General features: G+C 39.9%; 2 protein-coding genes across 6 annotated transcripts in view; both read left to right on the forward strand.

Moving 5' to 3' along the window:
- The first annotated feature begins 31 nt into the window (after positions 1 to 31).
- Positions 32 to 7,041, forward strand: LOC105678206 (putative leucine-rich repeat-containing protein DDB_G0290503). The gene is made up of 17 exons (XM_067357879.1): positions 32 to 392; positions 672 to 824; positions 904 to 1,207; positions 1,373 to 1,668; positions 1,754 to 1,858; positions 1,951 to 2,019; positions 2,113 to 2,262; positions 2,380 to 2,586; positions 3,100 to 3,502; positions 3,671 to 3,901; positions 3,986 to 4,460; positions 4,539 to 5,232; positions 5,336 to 5,590; positions 5,656 to 5,826; positions 5,899 to 6,212; positions 6,294 to 6,366; positions 6,436 to 7,041. Exons 1-17 carry the CDS (start codon positions 183 to 185, stop codon positions 6,502 to 6,504), a joined length of 4,179 nt encoding a protein of 1,392 aa, XP_067213980.1. The 5' UTR covers positions 32 to 182; the 3' UTR covers positions 6,505 to 7,041.
- A 1,267-nt stretch (positions 7,042 to 8,308) lies between these two features.
- Positions 8,309 to 17,332, forward strand: part of LOC105678348 (ras-specific guanine nucleotide-releasing factor 1-like) — a 49,968-nt gene continuing 40,944 nt past the window's right edge. For 3 of the 5 annotated variants that reach the window (XM_012377604.2, XM_067357876.1, XM_067357875.1), the window contains exons 1-4: positions 8,309 to 8,931; positions 10,692 to 10,939; positions 12,866 to 12,996; positions 16,656 to 16,772. In XM_012377604.2, the coding sequence (XP_012233027.2) occupies positions 10,912 to 10,939; positions 12,866 to 12,996; positions 16,656 to 16,772 (276 nt within the window). In that variant the 5' untranslated portion in view covers positions 8,309 to 8,931; positions 10,692 to 10,911. Of the gene's footprint in view, positions 10,940 to 12,865; positions 12,997 to 16,655; positions 16,773 to 17,332 lie in introns of those variants that run through there. The other 2 variants (XM_067357874.1, XM_067357878.1) reach the window with 2 other exon arrangements.

A 17,332-nucleotide genomic window follows, 5' to 3' on the forward strand; every position in this document is an offset into this window, starting at 1 on the left:
TACCTTTTCTCGCGCGGTGGTTACTATGGTGTATAAATAAAATATGGTAGAGTCAACCAAAATCCGTAACCTCGCGTAGGTCATAACTTTTGCTAAAATTAGACGCTTTACAGTTGTTTATCAAACTTAAGGGATCGACAAAAATTTTGCGAATATCTCGTGGCAGAGATTAGAAGCGGGATATGTCTTACGCTGAGCATGGACCGCGTATCTTTTTGGTGGGCAGGCCAAGTTGTGACGCACCTTTGACGTATGGAGATTACGTATTACCGAGGAAACGATTGGAGGGTCGTTTGAAGCTATACAATTCGTGTACAGACATTCGAGCTTGGAGCCCGAACATTTCGGAGAGCTCACGTTACTTTCGCGAGCTCAACGAACATGATCCTGCGGTTTGTTTTTCATACCAATTTCTCGCGATCCATAGCGTTATGCTTTTAGAGAGATGTATTGTATTTTACACAACTATACGTGACTGCAAGCCGTTTAAAGTATTCTTGCACGAGCAAGAAATCCCGGATTGTGGAAAAAAAGTAACAGGGAATGACTTTTATGTTTGTCAAATATCGCATTATTCGTCGCGCGTTTCTTTTTGCACGGTTTCTCCGTTGAATAAATCGCGTTTGCAACGAACACAAATTGAAGATGCATTATTTCGTTCCTTCTTATAGGCAGGAAGAGTGATACCGTTCAATGTGGTAATGGAAAGCATGATAGGACTTACGGCTGAAGCCCAAAACGAGCTTTGCGTTGTGCGGAGGGAACTGCAAAAATACAAATCCCTGAAGCTTACCGCAGAACAACAAACGTATCTGGAGAATTTCGTGAGCTTTAATAAATAATGCGCAAAGGGAACATTAAATATCTTATTCGCGCAATAACAATCCTGGACAAAACCCGTAGGACAGAACTATTGAGAGGCGAGAGATAGCAGAAACGAAGATTGAATCCGTAATAAGACCGATCCTTCAAGACCATGGATTATTTAACGCAAATAAAATTGCGTCCTTTCAGCATTCCGACACATATCTGTCTATATATTTTCATCCGAGCAGAAGATTTCGATACGATAGAGGGATTCGCGATTCATTATTAAGTAATACGCGTGTTCTGAGGAGGAATCTAAATACAAATCCGTTATTGGAAAATCATGCCTATCTGGCGTCACGTGTAACGTCTTGCGATATACTGACCGAAGCTACGCGAGGTAAACAATCTGGTAGCGCAAACTTTTCTTACTGTGAGAATTTCTATCTATTTGAAAATGGACGAAATTAAAGACTAGATTATGAAATAAAAAAAGAATTCTTTAGTTAGTTTTTAAAATAATGAAACGGACTATTGTGCTTTAAAATTGCAATGAACTTTGCAGAGCGCAACAAGCAAGCAAATACTTGCATCGAGTACATTGACGTATCCTCTCAAATGATACCAGACGTTTGTGAAGTGGGTGTGCAAACGGATGGATGTAAAAATAATGACGATTACAATAAACAGTCTAATGTCGATTCATCCTCTAGTCAATCATATTACGAGAGTAGCGAGAGTGTGTCTGTATCTGAAAGTGAATCAGGAGTGAACTCGGATCCCGAAATGTGCGAGAAAAGCCACAAAAGAGTCATCATTCAAAAAGATTCGGAAATTATCGTGCTGAAGAATGAACTCGGTGTACGAAATAATATTAATTCGGCGAAACTTTCATCGAAACGAGATTTATATACTTAGCAAACTTTCATTTATCTTCGCTTTTCAGATGAGGGAAGACGAGTTGGAAGAATTACGAGAGTTAAATAGGCACTTGCAGACGTTGTTAAAAGAAAAGAACGAAAACACGGACATTTTGAAGCACAATTTCAATGTAATGATAATATTTATCATCGATATTTATCGACATTAGCCAGCTGCTTCAATTGAAAATTTGTATAATTAATCAGAAATTTTATTTTGCAGACTCTGCAAGAAAAATTGAAAGTAGCGAACGATAAACGTAATGATGAAGTGGAAGATTTCAATGCGAAAGTAATAACAGTGCTGAAAAAGAGAAACAGAGATAGATAAAGATTTATATAAATTATACATTTCTTTGAACTGAGTTTTCTTATCTTTCCTTAGCTTTCTTCCGCCGAGTGCCTGGTGGATCAGTTGAAAGCAGAGTTAGCTAGAAAATGTCAACTTTGTTATTTTCAATCGCAAGAAATCCAGAAACTTGGGGAACAAGTTAAAGAAGCGGAATTACTTTCCATAGAAAACGAGTCTCTTACGGTTAGTATGAACGGCATATTGTACATAGCAGTCACAATTGTACGATTAATTGTTCATAAGAATCTTCTTGGATTACAATTTAACGAATTAATGTACTTGAAAATGTTGACAAATTAGCGAAAGGTGAAGGAAATAGAGTACTTGTCGAAAGAGGCGGAAAGCTGCGGCATTGCTTTAGAGCAGGTGAAAAATGTCTGGCGGGAACGGGATAGACTCCAAAAGCAATATCACGAACAAAGTTGCACGCTGGCGGATAGAGAAGATGAAATAAAACAACTATTGACGTTGATAAAGCAAATGTCGGTTACGGCTGACACTCGCGAGGTGCGTTATTTGGCGGCTTTGCGTGTCGCGTCGCGTTTTATTAATCTCAATATTGATTTAATTAATAACAGGAGGTAGATTTTTCGAGAATATATCAGTGCATCGTCGCATTATTTTAATTTAGTCGTGAAAGAATGAATAATTAAGTGCGTTTTGCAAATTACAGGCTCATCGATTATTCAAGACGCATCAACATAAGCAATACAGTTTTAGATAAAAAAAAGTTGAGGAAGTAAAGAAATAATTTTTTTATGTTATGTTTTCCCAACTCCAAATCTCTAAAATAAATTTTACAAGTATTATATCAAATAGTAGAGTTTAAAAATATTAGAAACAGACGTTTAATGCCGGGAAAAGTTGAAAGATAGAGGAACTTTTGTTCCTCGAATGCCCCTTTATTTTTTGACTCACCCTCATTTTGTGTCTCAGACGTTATCAGATGTAATCCTAAATCTTAAATTGACTTTATGAAGAAATATAAAACCAGATACATGGTAATTATTCACGTATCAGGTAGAGATGAATGATGTAGTAGCCGGCTTGAGAAACGAGATTCAGGCCAAAAGTGACAAGATCTCGCAGTGCGAAATGCAGCTAGTTTGCATGGAGCGGGAAGTCGGTAATCTGACTAACACGCTGAAAAGTAGTCTGAATAATTTGGACGAAGCTAAGATAGCATACGAGGGCATTCGCGAGTACACCAAGTGCGAGCACGACACTTGCTTAGACGTGCAGAGCGCGTTGTCCGCTTTAAAAGCGTTCATTGCCGAGTTGGAGGAGTGTAAATTAGAACGTAACCGTCTGCGGGAAATAGATAACCTGAAGGCTTGTGTGGCGTGCTACAGCCAAGAGTGCGTCAGCGAGACTGCAAACGCAAATTTTGATACTGGACACGGATCGATCCAGCCGGCGGCAGGTATTATTCCGAGGCATGCATCAAAATAATAATAATAACGCACGTGATGGGAAGCGGGACAGCAACAGACTTTCGAAATATAACATACTAATTAATATACAAAATTGCGCATTGATAGACAATTTGATGATACACGCGAATTAATATAAAAATTCGACAACATTGCAGAAGATGTTTCTACGTCGAGCAATTGCGGCGACTGTCGCTCGTCCAAAGAATTGGTTAACGTTCAGATTCAGTCGGACGACGTTGATTCCACCACAACGTATTCCGAGGAGTCGGAAAAAGTGGAAGTGGAGTTGAACGAGGTGATCTCGTATGAAGAAATTGATCGCGCGCTTACAATGCACATCAAACATTCCATCGACAAGATACACGAAATATCCATGGCCCTTCAAGGTATTGTATATAAAATAAATGTCACTTGATTTTTTCCTTCTGAGACAACATACATCGACAGTGATGAAATTGATTTTTAAAAAGGCGCCGGAGATCATCACGTGCAGATCGTCAAAGAATTCGCGAGGCAGCAGCAGGAGCTGCAAAAAAAGGACCTAGAGATCACGGAATTGAAACAACAAGTAGCGGAGCACATGTTACGAAGAGGCGAGGGCGACTGCATGATTCAGGAGCAGCTGAAAAGAAGGATGGTGGAGAAGGAAAAGGCGCTGGAAGCTATAAACAAAAGAGACAGCGAGATCGAGAGACTGCGCGAACATCTTATTGCTTTGGAAAGTAAGATTTCTTCTCACCGCATCGAGTACGATACGTTGAAAATCGAAAATGCTGATCTTCTCAACGCGAGGAGTGTACTTTCGAAAGAAAAGGACGAGCAAAACGAAAAACTCAGGGCGCAGAGGGAACAGATGTGTAATCTAATGCAGCAGATAGAAGACTTGAAGCAGACAATCGGTGTTTTGAAGGAGGAAACCGATAACGTCGACGATATAAGAAAACAGTGAGCGAATTTTGTGTTATTTCTATCGTTAGCGACTGCCCGATCGACGCTTTTCAAAAACAATTTGTCGATTAACAGATTGATAGATCTGCGGATGAAGAACAACGATCTCACGAATAAGCTTACACAAGCTAGCGAAACCATCTCGAGGAACGCCGAAATTATAGCGGACCTGCGATCGAAGGACGAGAAAACCAGAACGGCTTTAACGGACAAGAGTGTCAAGTACGACACCATAATAACGCAGAAGCACAGCGATATCGTGAAGCTGCAGGAGGAGAATCAATCGCTGCGCGATCAGCTGAGAGAAGCCGGAATTAAGCTCGCTCGCAGTAATGATACGATTTCATTACTTAGGAGAGAGAGCGACAATATAGCCGCGATAAGTGCTCTGCAAGCGAATCTGTCGGGTTTAGACACTGATAAGGAGAGACTGCTGGCAAAAGTGGACTATCTGAAAAGCGAAATAGCGGATTATCGGGGTGTCACGGCGAACGTCGAGAAGGGATTACAAGCGTTGTCGTGTAGAAACGAGACATTAAAGACGGATATCGAAACTGTAAGAAGTACCAATCATCAATTATTATACGCTGAAGAAGGCACGATCAAACAATCCTTGAAGGATGCGCTGTACACGCTTCCTGGAAGAATTTACGAGAGAATTGTGCGCCTTGGAGCAGAAATTAAAGCGCACAATGAAAAGACGGAGAGCGCTGTATCGTGTCAAAGTAAAGAAACTCCCGGGCATCGAAACAAAGAAAAGCGGGATAAGGTAAATATAAATGAACACGTATTATACTTTATTGCTTCTTTCATGTCTCTATTGATGCGCCAATATTGATCGCAATCTGAGCAATACTTACAATTTCCCGCAGTTTTGTCAACAAGATGTGGAACTTTGCGAGATAAGCACGCGTGATAAATTAGATTCATTTGTTCAAGAAATAGATTGTGATTCTGAAAACGCCGCGAACAAGTCAAGATTCCTCGAAAGACAGTACGAGGAAAAGCAGCAGGAAATTAAAAACTTGATGGATGACGTAAAACTGAGAGATTACGAAATAAAGAATCTGCAGGAGTGCATCACTCACTTGTTGCGGGAGAAGAATGATCTACAAGATAAAATTAAAGTACATCGTATTACTTTTTTTTTTTTCTGCAGTACTTGGATAATTTTTTAATTTTAATCCAACAGCGCCAAGTAAAGGAATACCAGAGCAAATTGATGATATTGAAGAAAAAATACGACGGTAGCTTAAACGCTTTGCGTAAGAGACACAATGAAAACGTAGAAAGATTACAAACGAGATTCGAGGATATTATGAAAGTCGAGAAAGGCCCGTTCGACGCGGAAAGTTGGTTGCGGGTACAAAGATCGATTAGCAAATTATTCGCGGCAATTATTCTTCGCGACTCGTTTATCAGTTATTCTTTCTAGTCGCTGAACTTGAAGGAACTGACGGAACTACATAACCGAATCAATATTCTGAGCTCGCACGCAGCTGAGAATGGTGAATCAGATATTACACACACCGAAGCGAGGAATCACCGTAGTGCTCGCAGTAATTCCGAAGAGCATAGGTTGCACGATAAATTCACTTTGCATAAGCAGTATACGAGTAAAAGTAGGACGTGTTTAAATAGAAAAGCGAGTAACAGGGAATCCACCATCCAAATTCGCAGCGCTGAAAATAATGAGAAGGTTGTAACGGAATTATATTCTCGCGATTTAAGACTCAAGCAGAAAAATAGGTAAGATTCGACCTCGAGTAGAATATTTATTTTTAATAGCGTATCAATCGCTTCTCACACGCTTCTTCTTGACGATTCCAGGGTTTCCGACGACGGCAAGAAACGTCGAACGGAAAGTGCGGGAGTGCCGTTTAAATCGAGTATAGACAGAACCGTAAGTATCACGTTTCAATCGTATTTCTATTTTATTGCGGTAAAATACGCGTGAAATGATATGTTGCAGCTTGACCGGCAGAGAGAGAAATTTATCTATCAATGCAGCATGCATCACAAATTGAACAGCACTCGCTGATATCCGCGCGATGATATTTCATAATGCAGCGAGATTTTCGGAGCAAAAAGGATGTAAGCACGGAATATTTTATCACCTCCACGTATTACCCTATTTCGCAACGATACACACACTCGCGCAAGATTGCCAATGAATACTTTATAAAACTAATCCCAGATGGCTGATATTACTTTTTATTCACTCCTTTCTTCGGATATATATACATATAACTTTTTCGATGTTCTGTATCTGCGCTGTGTTATTGTTTATCTAACTGAAGTTAGCCGTGCGAGTTATACTCGCGTTACCGTTCGCAAAAGGCATGTATCTGAAGTGGATTTTTGTAATAAATATATATATATATTGTGTGTGTAAAAGGTTTTACGTATGAACTTTTATGAATATTTATCAACAATGTGCCAGCGTGATCAAACGAGAGAGTTTACGTCATCCAAGAAATCCGTGATCTGTGAAAAGTTGTATCTCGGGAAAGAGCCAAGGAGTTTGCTGAGCGCTTTGAGCGTAATGCGAATCTGCGGCGCGCCGCATATGTATGATATGTAATATGGTGCTTGCACTGACAAAATGCTCCTTTGATCATCCCGACAACTTAGCGTTGCGGAAAGAATACGCCTCTGTAGATTCGCGTGGCGAATCGCGGTTAGGCGCGTTCCGCCGTACATTCAGAGCCGGTAAACCGCATGTATTCCGCATAACGCGTAGTTTACCATCACTTCTAATGCAAGAAGCACCAATGCGTACGCGCTCGCACCGACAATGATAAATCCGATTACAATCAAAGGGGCGTATCTACAATTTAACTCTGCGAAAAATAACGCGACTGCTATTTCCGTTGCGTAATTATGCAGCTTTGCGCCTGTAATTATTTCCTTTTCTTCGCGCACCATGGCGTCTGCAATACCGGATATGTTTTACAGCACAGATTAGAAGGTTTCTCTTGTACAGACTGTAACGAACAAGAAGTGAATATTACACAGAGTGTGCCACGATAATCGGATAACGCGACGGGTTCAAGTTGGGGATCAAGTTAAAATAGATTTTTAACAGAAATGTCAAACCATCAACGCCTTTTCCATGACAAGTAATGGAAAGTTAGAAGAAATTTTCAGAAATCAAGTTTCACAAATGCAAGTAGGAGACAAATTTTTTCCTTCAGTGGGTCTTAATTCTTATCTCTTTTGTACGGAAGAGATAAAAATTCCGATGGATAAATCAGAGTCACGGCTAATGAGGTTCTTGTCAAAGCGCACGACGCATTATTAATTTGTACGCGGCTTTTCTTCGCAACATACTATCTTGCTTGCATACACATATACACGGGTTGTAATATTTGATTACAGTTTGTGCAACATTTTACTTTATGTCGTACATTCTCGCTCGCTTTTTTCTAATTTTTCGTATTTACGCAGACATTTCTAGATTTATTTCGATTCATATTAGAGACATTTCCCTATTTCCAAGGGTTAAAGCGAACGTCTTTTACTATTAGCGCCGGTATGTGCACAGCTTGGCGGTTTGACCTGGATTACATAGCCGACGGGGATATTACATCGAAGGTGGCCCTTCGGTCAGGTAGGCGAGCAGGCGGGCAGGACAGGCAGGCACAGGTAGCTTTATCTCGCAGGGGAGACGACAAGGCGAGGCCCCTGCGAAACAGGAGGTGAGCTTCGCGAGGTCTGTGCGAGCTTGCGCACTCGAGGGCCCATGCGCGCAGCCTCCAGGATCTTCTCACGGGGTGGTGGACGCGCGCGTGTCGCGGAGCGTACAGGCGGAGGACGGAGCTTCGTCGGTCGGTCGGTCGCCCTCCGCGCGTCAGGCACGTCGCGACCCCCAACACCGCAGCATCGCCGCAGGTCGCCGCTTCTCCCGACCATGAGAAGAGGAGCGTCGGGCGCCGTCGCCGCCGGCCGCCACCACGGGACACCGTCGCCGCCACCGCTGTCGTGCGCGTCCGCATCACCGCCCCGGTCGCCGTGCCGGAAATAAAAAACTGGCAAGCCGGAGAATTGCCGTCGTTGCCGCCGCTCGTCGCGAAGAAGCCGTCGTATCTCGTCACGAGGATTAGCGCCAAAGACCGGCGTGGCGCGCGCATTGGACCTCTTCCGCGGCGCAATCCAGCGGGGGCCGCAGGGTACTTCGGAAAAAGATAGAAAAGATAAGAGGAATTCGCATTGATAGATCGTCGGAGAGATAGTTAGAGCAGAAGAGAAAGAGAGAGACAAGAGAGGGTGGGTGGTTCACGGCATGCGGTCTTGAGAGCACGAACAGGTGGCGAGGCGAGATCGCTCTCTCTCTCCCTCTCTCTCTCTCTCTCGCTCTCTCTCTCTCTCGCCGGAGAACTCGGTGACTGCGGAAGGAGAGAGCGCACGCGAAGGGAGGGAGGTGGCACACGACGCGTGCAGTAAGATACGCGCGCAGGAGTAACAGGTACTGTGTAAAAAAAACATACACCCCTCAAATATTCATTTCTTCTTTTTCTTCTTCCCCCTTTTTGTCCCGCCCCTCGCACTTCTTCCCCTCTACAAGCCCTCGCTGTACAACCCCTCGAAGAGGGAAAACTTTGGAAGTTGCTAACGTTTCCATGGGAAACGATCCCCTTTCTGTTTCTGGAAAGTTCACGACCCGAAAATTGTCTCATGTCTTGTTTGTCGCCTTCTGACACCTTTCCGAGCCACCCTTCAAATAATTCGTCTTTCACTGAGTTAATATTTTATCAAGTTTAGCCTACATCGACGATATCCCTTTAAGGATCGATGGGGAAAGAGAAGAGATGCAATCCGCTTATTAACGCGGCTGTTGAGAGAAAGCGGATTTAAATCGTGAGGGTGCACGCGCGATTCTGTGGTCTTTCTCCGCTTCCATCGTCAGCCGATTTGCCGAGATCGGATAAAGCTCGGAACGCGTAGATTACGAACGTAAAGGTGTAAAAATATAATAATTAAAGTGATACAACAAAAATTGATACGCAGATATTTTTAAAATGGTATGTCTGGCGGCTGCTATAAAAAAAAAATGGACCCGTATCGCTGGGCGCGTATCGGAAAACTCCCAGTGCCACGCGCGGCTCAGGAGCTTTAAATAAAAAGTTATCGTATAATGCGACGCAAATATTCTTACTTGTAAACAGGTTGCTTGAACTTCACACTGTTCTCGTTATTTTAACGGGACGGACACGATGTGGTGCGCGCAAACCGTAAAACATCGACCAGTTAAATCAATCATTGAATTATTGAGCTGTCAAAAGCCTTATTCATATTACAAATTACATAAGCGCATAAAGCAGTAATAAAACCATGCGTGGGACATTTTATTGAAGCGTTTAGACGCGCCGAGATAATGTATCTTTATCGCGGACGTCGAGGATTAAAATAATTTTCTTACTATTTAATATAATAGAATTGCGGAACTAATGTATTGTTAAAACCGATATCTCAGAATAAGAATTAATACGCGATTCACTTAGATGAAATGTTAAAATTGTGCCGAATCGTCCCGATTCGATCGGAAGCAATAATGATAGATGATTATTATTGAAATCGCACTCGAGTATATCGATTTTATTCGTAAATAGTTTAAGATCTTATTTCCGCGCGTAATACCATCGCTTCAATTTCCTGTTTTCAGCATCGCTGACTTGCGAGCTGAAACCGGCTCGCGAAACAAATAATCCCGATATAAAATAGCGAGGCAATCAACAGATCGAATGCAAAAGAGATGGCGAGGCGTAATGTCGCGGATTTTCGAGTTAGCGCGATCGGGAAATTAACTTTGAAAGCACATCGTTCGATTCGATCACCATAAAATGACGTTATTGCGCGGATGTGCTTCAGCGTATTTATGCCGATACTTTGCGGGACACGGTGTGGTTCAACATTTGTTTAGAGTTGATGAATAATCTCGGTTATATCGAATCGGCTCGGTAACAATATTTACTCGTGTCGCTAGTTGACAATTCTTCTGTACAAATAACTTCATTGTGATGTCCCTGCGAAATTCGATAATATTCCGCTACGAGGAATCAATACACTCTCGTAAACATATCGCCAAAATGTCTATCGACAAAATTTATCGCCGTAAATCGAACGCGATGAGAGCATGTTGCGGTTGGAGGATGAACAATTTCATCAATATAAACTCGCTTTTGTGTTCCGCTGCTTATCCAAAGGGTTTTCTTTACGCGTTTACAGATGCAACGGCGCAGCTTCGTGAGCTGTCGATGAAGCTGCGTAAACCTGGTTCTTCGAAACCAGCCGGGATACCGTGACGCGCGTTAACGTTCGCACAAGGCGTTACTTTCTTGTGGCACACAAGAGGCATTATTAAAACCTAAACAAGGTAATCTGGACAATCAATCATCGCTGTGAAGATCAACGAGGGGAGGCGAACTTCTGATAACAACCTGTGATCATGCTCAGTCCCAAAATGCAAAGAACTGGTGAGAAACATCGTTTTACGTCACATTTGCGATTAATAATGTACAATGCAATATGTAAGCTCGTAACAAACGACCACAATTTCAAAGATATTCCCCTGATTCAATAATATCATTGTTGTGTGTATAATATTTATTTCTGGCATATACGCGAGGCGCAATACGAATTGGAATATCATATAGAAAGATTTTTACAAATCCGTATTTTACAAAAGACAATTCTCTCTGATTTCATGATTATTATTTGCACAATATTCGTTGCAAATATTATTATTTTGAGAAATTAAAGTACGGCAAAGGAGCGGCATTTATAAATTTGCATTTTCAAAACTGATTAAATTACACCCAAGAAATACGGCGCAAAAAGCATTAATCAATATTTAATTAACCAACGAGCGTAAAAATTAATTATAATATAACACTTAATTATAATATACAAAATTTATGTATAAAATCACGCAGACCGTCGTTTTCGATATTATTCTCGTGCAAACAGTGGTGCATAATTGCGAGTCCATATTAAAACCGCGCACATCAAAGGTTTAATGCTAACCATTCCCAGAACTATAATATATATTTACGTTGGAAAAGTTTACGTCCGCTTATCGAAATCTGCGGAGCGCTCGTTTTGCAACCAAAAAAAAATCATTTTACAAAATTCATATTTGCTGAAAAATTTTCCGCACAATATCGGGATCAGATTTTTTTTCATCCGCATTAGAGTGTAAAATGCAAATAATCGTGTATCCGTGGTTTCGGTCGCGTTTTCACTTCTCGCTTTATTTTTCACCGCAGCGCACATCAATACGCGCGGTGCAGGTGCGGATTATGCGAATTTTCTCGCCTACCTGGCAACTCCCAAGCTCGATTTGTTTGAGCGGAACACAAAGTTTCATAAATGTCGCGTATCTTCGCGCTAAAGTTAACACACGTACACGCGCGCACACACGATCGCTAGAGTTCGCAAGGAGCGACCGCTATAACCGCGAATTGCGACACCGGCAACTTCTCGCGATTTACGTCACACGCTGGTCGATCGAGCGGACTCGTGCAGAAGCCGCAGTTAAACCAAAGTTGCATTTACATTGATTCAACTGGAAACTGCGTCGTCGCCGGACATTAGAATATCGAAAGTGACACGTGCCTATTGCGATTGCACGAATGACGCTTCTGGCAAATCCAATTTCCAGCTGCGATTGAACATGCGATTGAACTGCGTGCAATTTTTTTTTATAATCGCGAACTAATTTACCTTCTCGGAATTTTATTAGGGCTCAAACGACGGCCGCGTGCTTTTAATTATTTTAATTCATTCGACACTGATTCATCCCACGCGAGCAAACGGCGATTTTAAACATCATCAGCGCGTTTGTCATCGGGGGATTATTAATATTTACATTAACATGATGCGGTAAACAAGATTCGCCAGGACTTTGTACGCTATTATTGGAACAGTTGCACGGCGAGATAACGCGACGTGTAATTGTGATGCAGCGCGTTGTATCATGCGATAAATGCACAGATTCCAAACATAATTTTCCAATTCGAATAAATTTACATGTCACGCCGATTTGCAAGTGTACACCGGTAAATCTCCATTCGCGCAATTAACGCGTTCTCGAAAAAGTTTTGCGGTGTAAAATATATTAACGCATTTCGAGCGTGGAACGCGTTTGCAAAAAGCGGGATATATTTCAGCGGAAAGAATGCTTTTAAGTGGAAAATCTAATTTATTATAAAATATCTGATAAAAATTTGCAAACAAATTACTCTCGCGCAAATTTCATTTTGCAAACATGTTTGAGAAAATTCGCTGCACGCGCCGCATTTCTCCTGCACTCATCGCCAAAATCTGAATAGCTGAATACACCGTCGGTTTTAATTGTCATCCCATTCATGAGTGCTATGTGCGCACGGTGTGTGTTGCAGTGAGGGTAAATGACGCTCAGCTAGTCATGCTCTCGGAGAAAGCCCATTACGATCATTCGCTGTCGGGATATTTGCACAAGCGGACAGCCGACTCCACCAAGTGGCAACAACGATGGTTTGTTCTCTATCAGGTGAGCGAATTGTTACCGATGATCACGCATGTTTTCACTTTCGCCCGTCCAATTCGAATCTCACTCCTGAATCGGAATCCAAATTTAAATTCAATCCGAAATATATACATATATATATTTGACCCCCTTTTTGTTCTCTTTTCGACAATTGCATAAAAATATTATGATTACTGTATAATAACGCATGGTTTGTAATTTTCCGAGATTACTAAAGTTTCTTCTTATTAACTTTACTCGGCGGAAAGTTAAGTTTCTTGCGAAGTTATCGCTGCTCATAACTGACATTAACTTAAAGCGACGTGATATTTCAGTATTCCCAACTATTAACAACCATCAAAATAAAATAACGACAATATCCAAGTTTGCGCAAACTTGCAGCGCGCGTAAAACCACGCTTCTTCCGCGGATTCGTGGAATTTCTTCGTTCACGGAAATGTTGTTTACTCGCAATTGTTACAAACTTTGGAAATGAGGCCTCATTAACTTTCGCGGGGTTTCGGGGCAAAATTAATACAATTAAGGAACGAAGTCTCGAACGTAGTTCGCGACAGATGCGCGTTATTCGGAGGCACCAACGTCAAGAGCTCGCGCGTCGCCTCTTTCTCTGCTCTCATCGTCCTTTTATGCCGCGTGATCTCTTAAGTCATCGATAAATCTTTGTTATATTCTTTCGTGATGAACACCGTGATCATGAACACCGTTCAACTTATGGCGGCCATGGTGTAGATACGAAACTTGTAATTACTTTATCAAAAACGAGAGTCGTGTCGTCACATCACAAATGAATTTCAACTTTTGTCAACAAAAGTTTATTAACTGTGTCACGCAACAACCATTTAACTAATTTTAGTTTCAAAGAAAAGCAATCTACAGGGAGTATCCGGGGATTTCGCCCCTCACTTTTACTCAAACGGGAATCTAAGACAGCTTATACACTAGAAGATAATAAGCAAGGATCAAATAAATACACAGAAAGTATCGTCCCTTGCCTTTCATTTCGACAAGATCGTATAAAGTACCTAATTGATTAAGTAGGATAATTTGTTATCCGCGGAAATTCATTTACAGATGAACGTAGATAATCTGTTGGGCGATAAAGTTCCGACTTTCTTTGTCGCCGATCGTCAAAACTTTTGCGGGATAAGCGATAATCGAGTAATCTCGAGTCGAAACATTCCGAGTCGTCGAGTAATAGAGATAACTTGAGCTCGCGCTCTTAAAGCTCGATAGCACCTATCGCATCTATCTTGTATTACGGAGGATCGAAAACTTGGGTCGCTCACGATCGCTTTACGCGAGAGCGCTTACGCGTTCTTCCGGAGAGCGTGAGTTTGAAACTAGTACAAGGAACTTTCATTGCGCCCGATAAGAATGTACACGTAGCTTTCGCGACAGAAGTTAAGTTAATCTAAGATCCGTGCCCCGACACAGCCGAGAGTGTAGTCCTCTTTTCTTTTATCTCGCCAAGTTCATTTTGCAGAACTTTATTACAAGACACCGAGTGTCATCGTCAGAAATTGCTTTTTACTTCTCGACAAGCGCGCGACGTCGACTTTAATATAATTTTATCGTTGCATACCCGACGAATTTATCGGCGAGTCGATCTAATATCCGAGCACGGCGCAATCGATCGGAATGCGCAAACGATTGCAATTTCGTGGCGCCGACGTTATTTAAACCAGTGCGATTGTAACGTTTCTAAATATTTGTCGACAACGTCACGTCGCGACAAAAGTAAAATTGTTCTGGGTTTGTATCGCGTATCAGCGACACGAATTTTATCCAGTGGACTGCCCGAAACGTAACTGGCTTTATGAAATGAGAGCACGTTCAACGTTATTCGTGCCGCGAGTCTCGTGCTGGCAACGAGTGTGTGCTATAATTTGGTTTAACGTAAACCAGATGGTATTATATTGTAGCTTTTATTATCCAGTAATAACGGCTGAATTTGTTTAATATTTTATTTTGTGCTTGTTGAACGAAGACGACTCCTGTGTTTCCTGTCTCTAAATATTGTAAACTATTATTTTAGTAATGGAAGATTAAATCGTATTTGGATTAAATGTTCCGTGTTTGACAAATTTTGTAATAAAGCGAGGAAATGTGATATAAATTTCATGTGTGTATGTTACAGCGAATTTGATAACTAGAGAAATATGCATAATTGCCAAATCTGATAAATATAATTATTATTTGTGAGTTTATTGAATTTATTGGTAATTACATAGATTCTCTAATATTGAAATACAATTTAATTTGATTAATCTGATAACACACAATGAGTATTTACGATTTATTTTTATCGTAATTTTGTTTATTGTGTAAAGCGTCAATAAATGTATTGTTTGAAAATAATTTGTATTTCTATACTATGAGAATAATATTATGTGCAAAGTTTAGTATATAATTTTATGTATATTTTATTTTTTAATTTTATGGTTAAATCTTTTATCTTCTTTATTTAAATTCATATCTTGCGTAAGGAGTCTGCTAATCTTTGCAGAGTTTTTATTTATAATACACGGTAGATACGTCGAATTAGAAAGATTAAAAGTTTTTTGCCCAGATTTAGCAATTTGGGATAAAACATTTTTACGTAAAATTATTTTAATTTTCGAAGTTCGTTCGATTCATATTTATTGAGCAAAATTCTATTTAAAAATTGGGATTTAATTTATTTAACTTGCAAGATATAAATTTTATGAGTTTTAAAAAATTAATGAGAAAATAAATCTCTATTTTAAAGATTAAATGTATTTTTTTAAAGTATTTTAAATATAATAATCTTGATACAAAAAAAACTTTTTAATATCTATTATTTAATAATTGATCTGTAATACTTATTCAAATACGTAAATTAATTACACACATACAATCAGGGTATTGAATTTGAAAGATATACAAAATTCGCAAACAATCGGTTTTATTTAAGTAATTAATATTTATTCAAGTACTAACATTATCGATATTTATTCAATTAATTTTATTATGTCTATTATTTTGTTCAACAGAGCAAATATTATGCATAATGACCGGTGTTTTTGCTGAGAAAGTAAAGTTTCGTGTGGATCGCTAAAATGCTGAGTAATTATGTGTGATATTTGAACAAATATGCATAATTTTCAAATTAAAAAAATAATTTTTGTAACGCGGATACAACTGTAAATAAACCAAACTTTAATTACTAGCAAATGTCTCGTTGAAATTTCTTATTATACAGAGATAGGAGACAGCTTTGGGTAATAATTTATGTCGCGCACGAGCGAGCTGGTGTTTCAGTAGAAACGGTCTGGATGTGGTCAGACACTTCTGCCATTTGGCGCTAAAAAGGAAGATTATAAGCCAGAAATGTGGGGATCAAATTTTAAAGAAAACAGAGTGAGAATATAACAGATAAATCTACATTAAATATTTTATATTTTCCAAATGGCCACATCATACTGTTAAATTATTTCAACGTTATTATTATTAATACACATGTCGCAAAGATGTAGTGTAAACGCGTAACACGATCGTGTCATCCGAGTATAAAATATAAAATTTTATATTAATAACATTATATTTTCCATTTCCATAGAAAGTACGAAAATATTACAAGTGTTTATTTTCTCACGTCTCTGTCGCGCGCTCACCCTAGACGGTTATGACGTCTGTTACAGAATCTGCTATTCTATTACGAGAATGAAACCTGCTCACGCCCCAGTGGTGTCGTTCTGCTGGAGGGCTGCTATTGCGATCGACTCATCACCGCCAAAGGCAAAGAGCCAGATAAACAGGTACGCAACGTAGTCTTCATATATACGCGCGTAAGTTCTATGTCTTACGCAATAGTCTTGTTATTTGTTGTTGTAAAGCTAAGTTTACGCAAACGCTTGTAAAAGTGTCTTTCGCGTGCGTACGTGAACAAATATGAGAATTTTAGCGACTTAACACTCACGTTGCTTCCACTTCCGCTTTAATATTGCACGTCTATTCCGTTTTAAGGATATGACTGTGCTATTAGAGATAGCATTTACGACTGTTGAATTATCGAAGCTATTTTTATATTCTTTAAAGATTTTCTTTTGATTTCCTTTCAATTTTTGATTTCTTTAGAGAATTTGTATTCTTAAACGTATTTCCTAAAATATGAATAAAAGTCATTCCAATATATCGTTAAAATATCAACAGAGATTTTTTACAATATTATTGATTTTTGTTTGTTTCTTTCTTTTTCCATTCCGCGACATAGAAATTAATAAAAGAGCGACATGCAAAATATGCAATTTTTCTAGCTTTAGTTTTTTCTGATAGTGCATTCAGACGCATAATACGTAATTCAAAAGCATTTACTACA

Source organism: Linepithema humile, chromosome 6 (genome assembly GCF_040581485.1).
Source record: "Linepithema humile isolate Giens D197 chromosome 6, Lhum_UNIL_v1.0, whole genome shotgun sequence".
Taxonomy (NCBI): Eukaryota; Metazoa; Arthropoda; class Insecta; order Hymenoptera; family Formicidae; genus Linepithema; species Linepithema humile.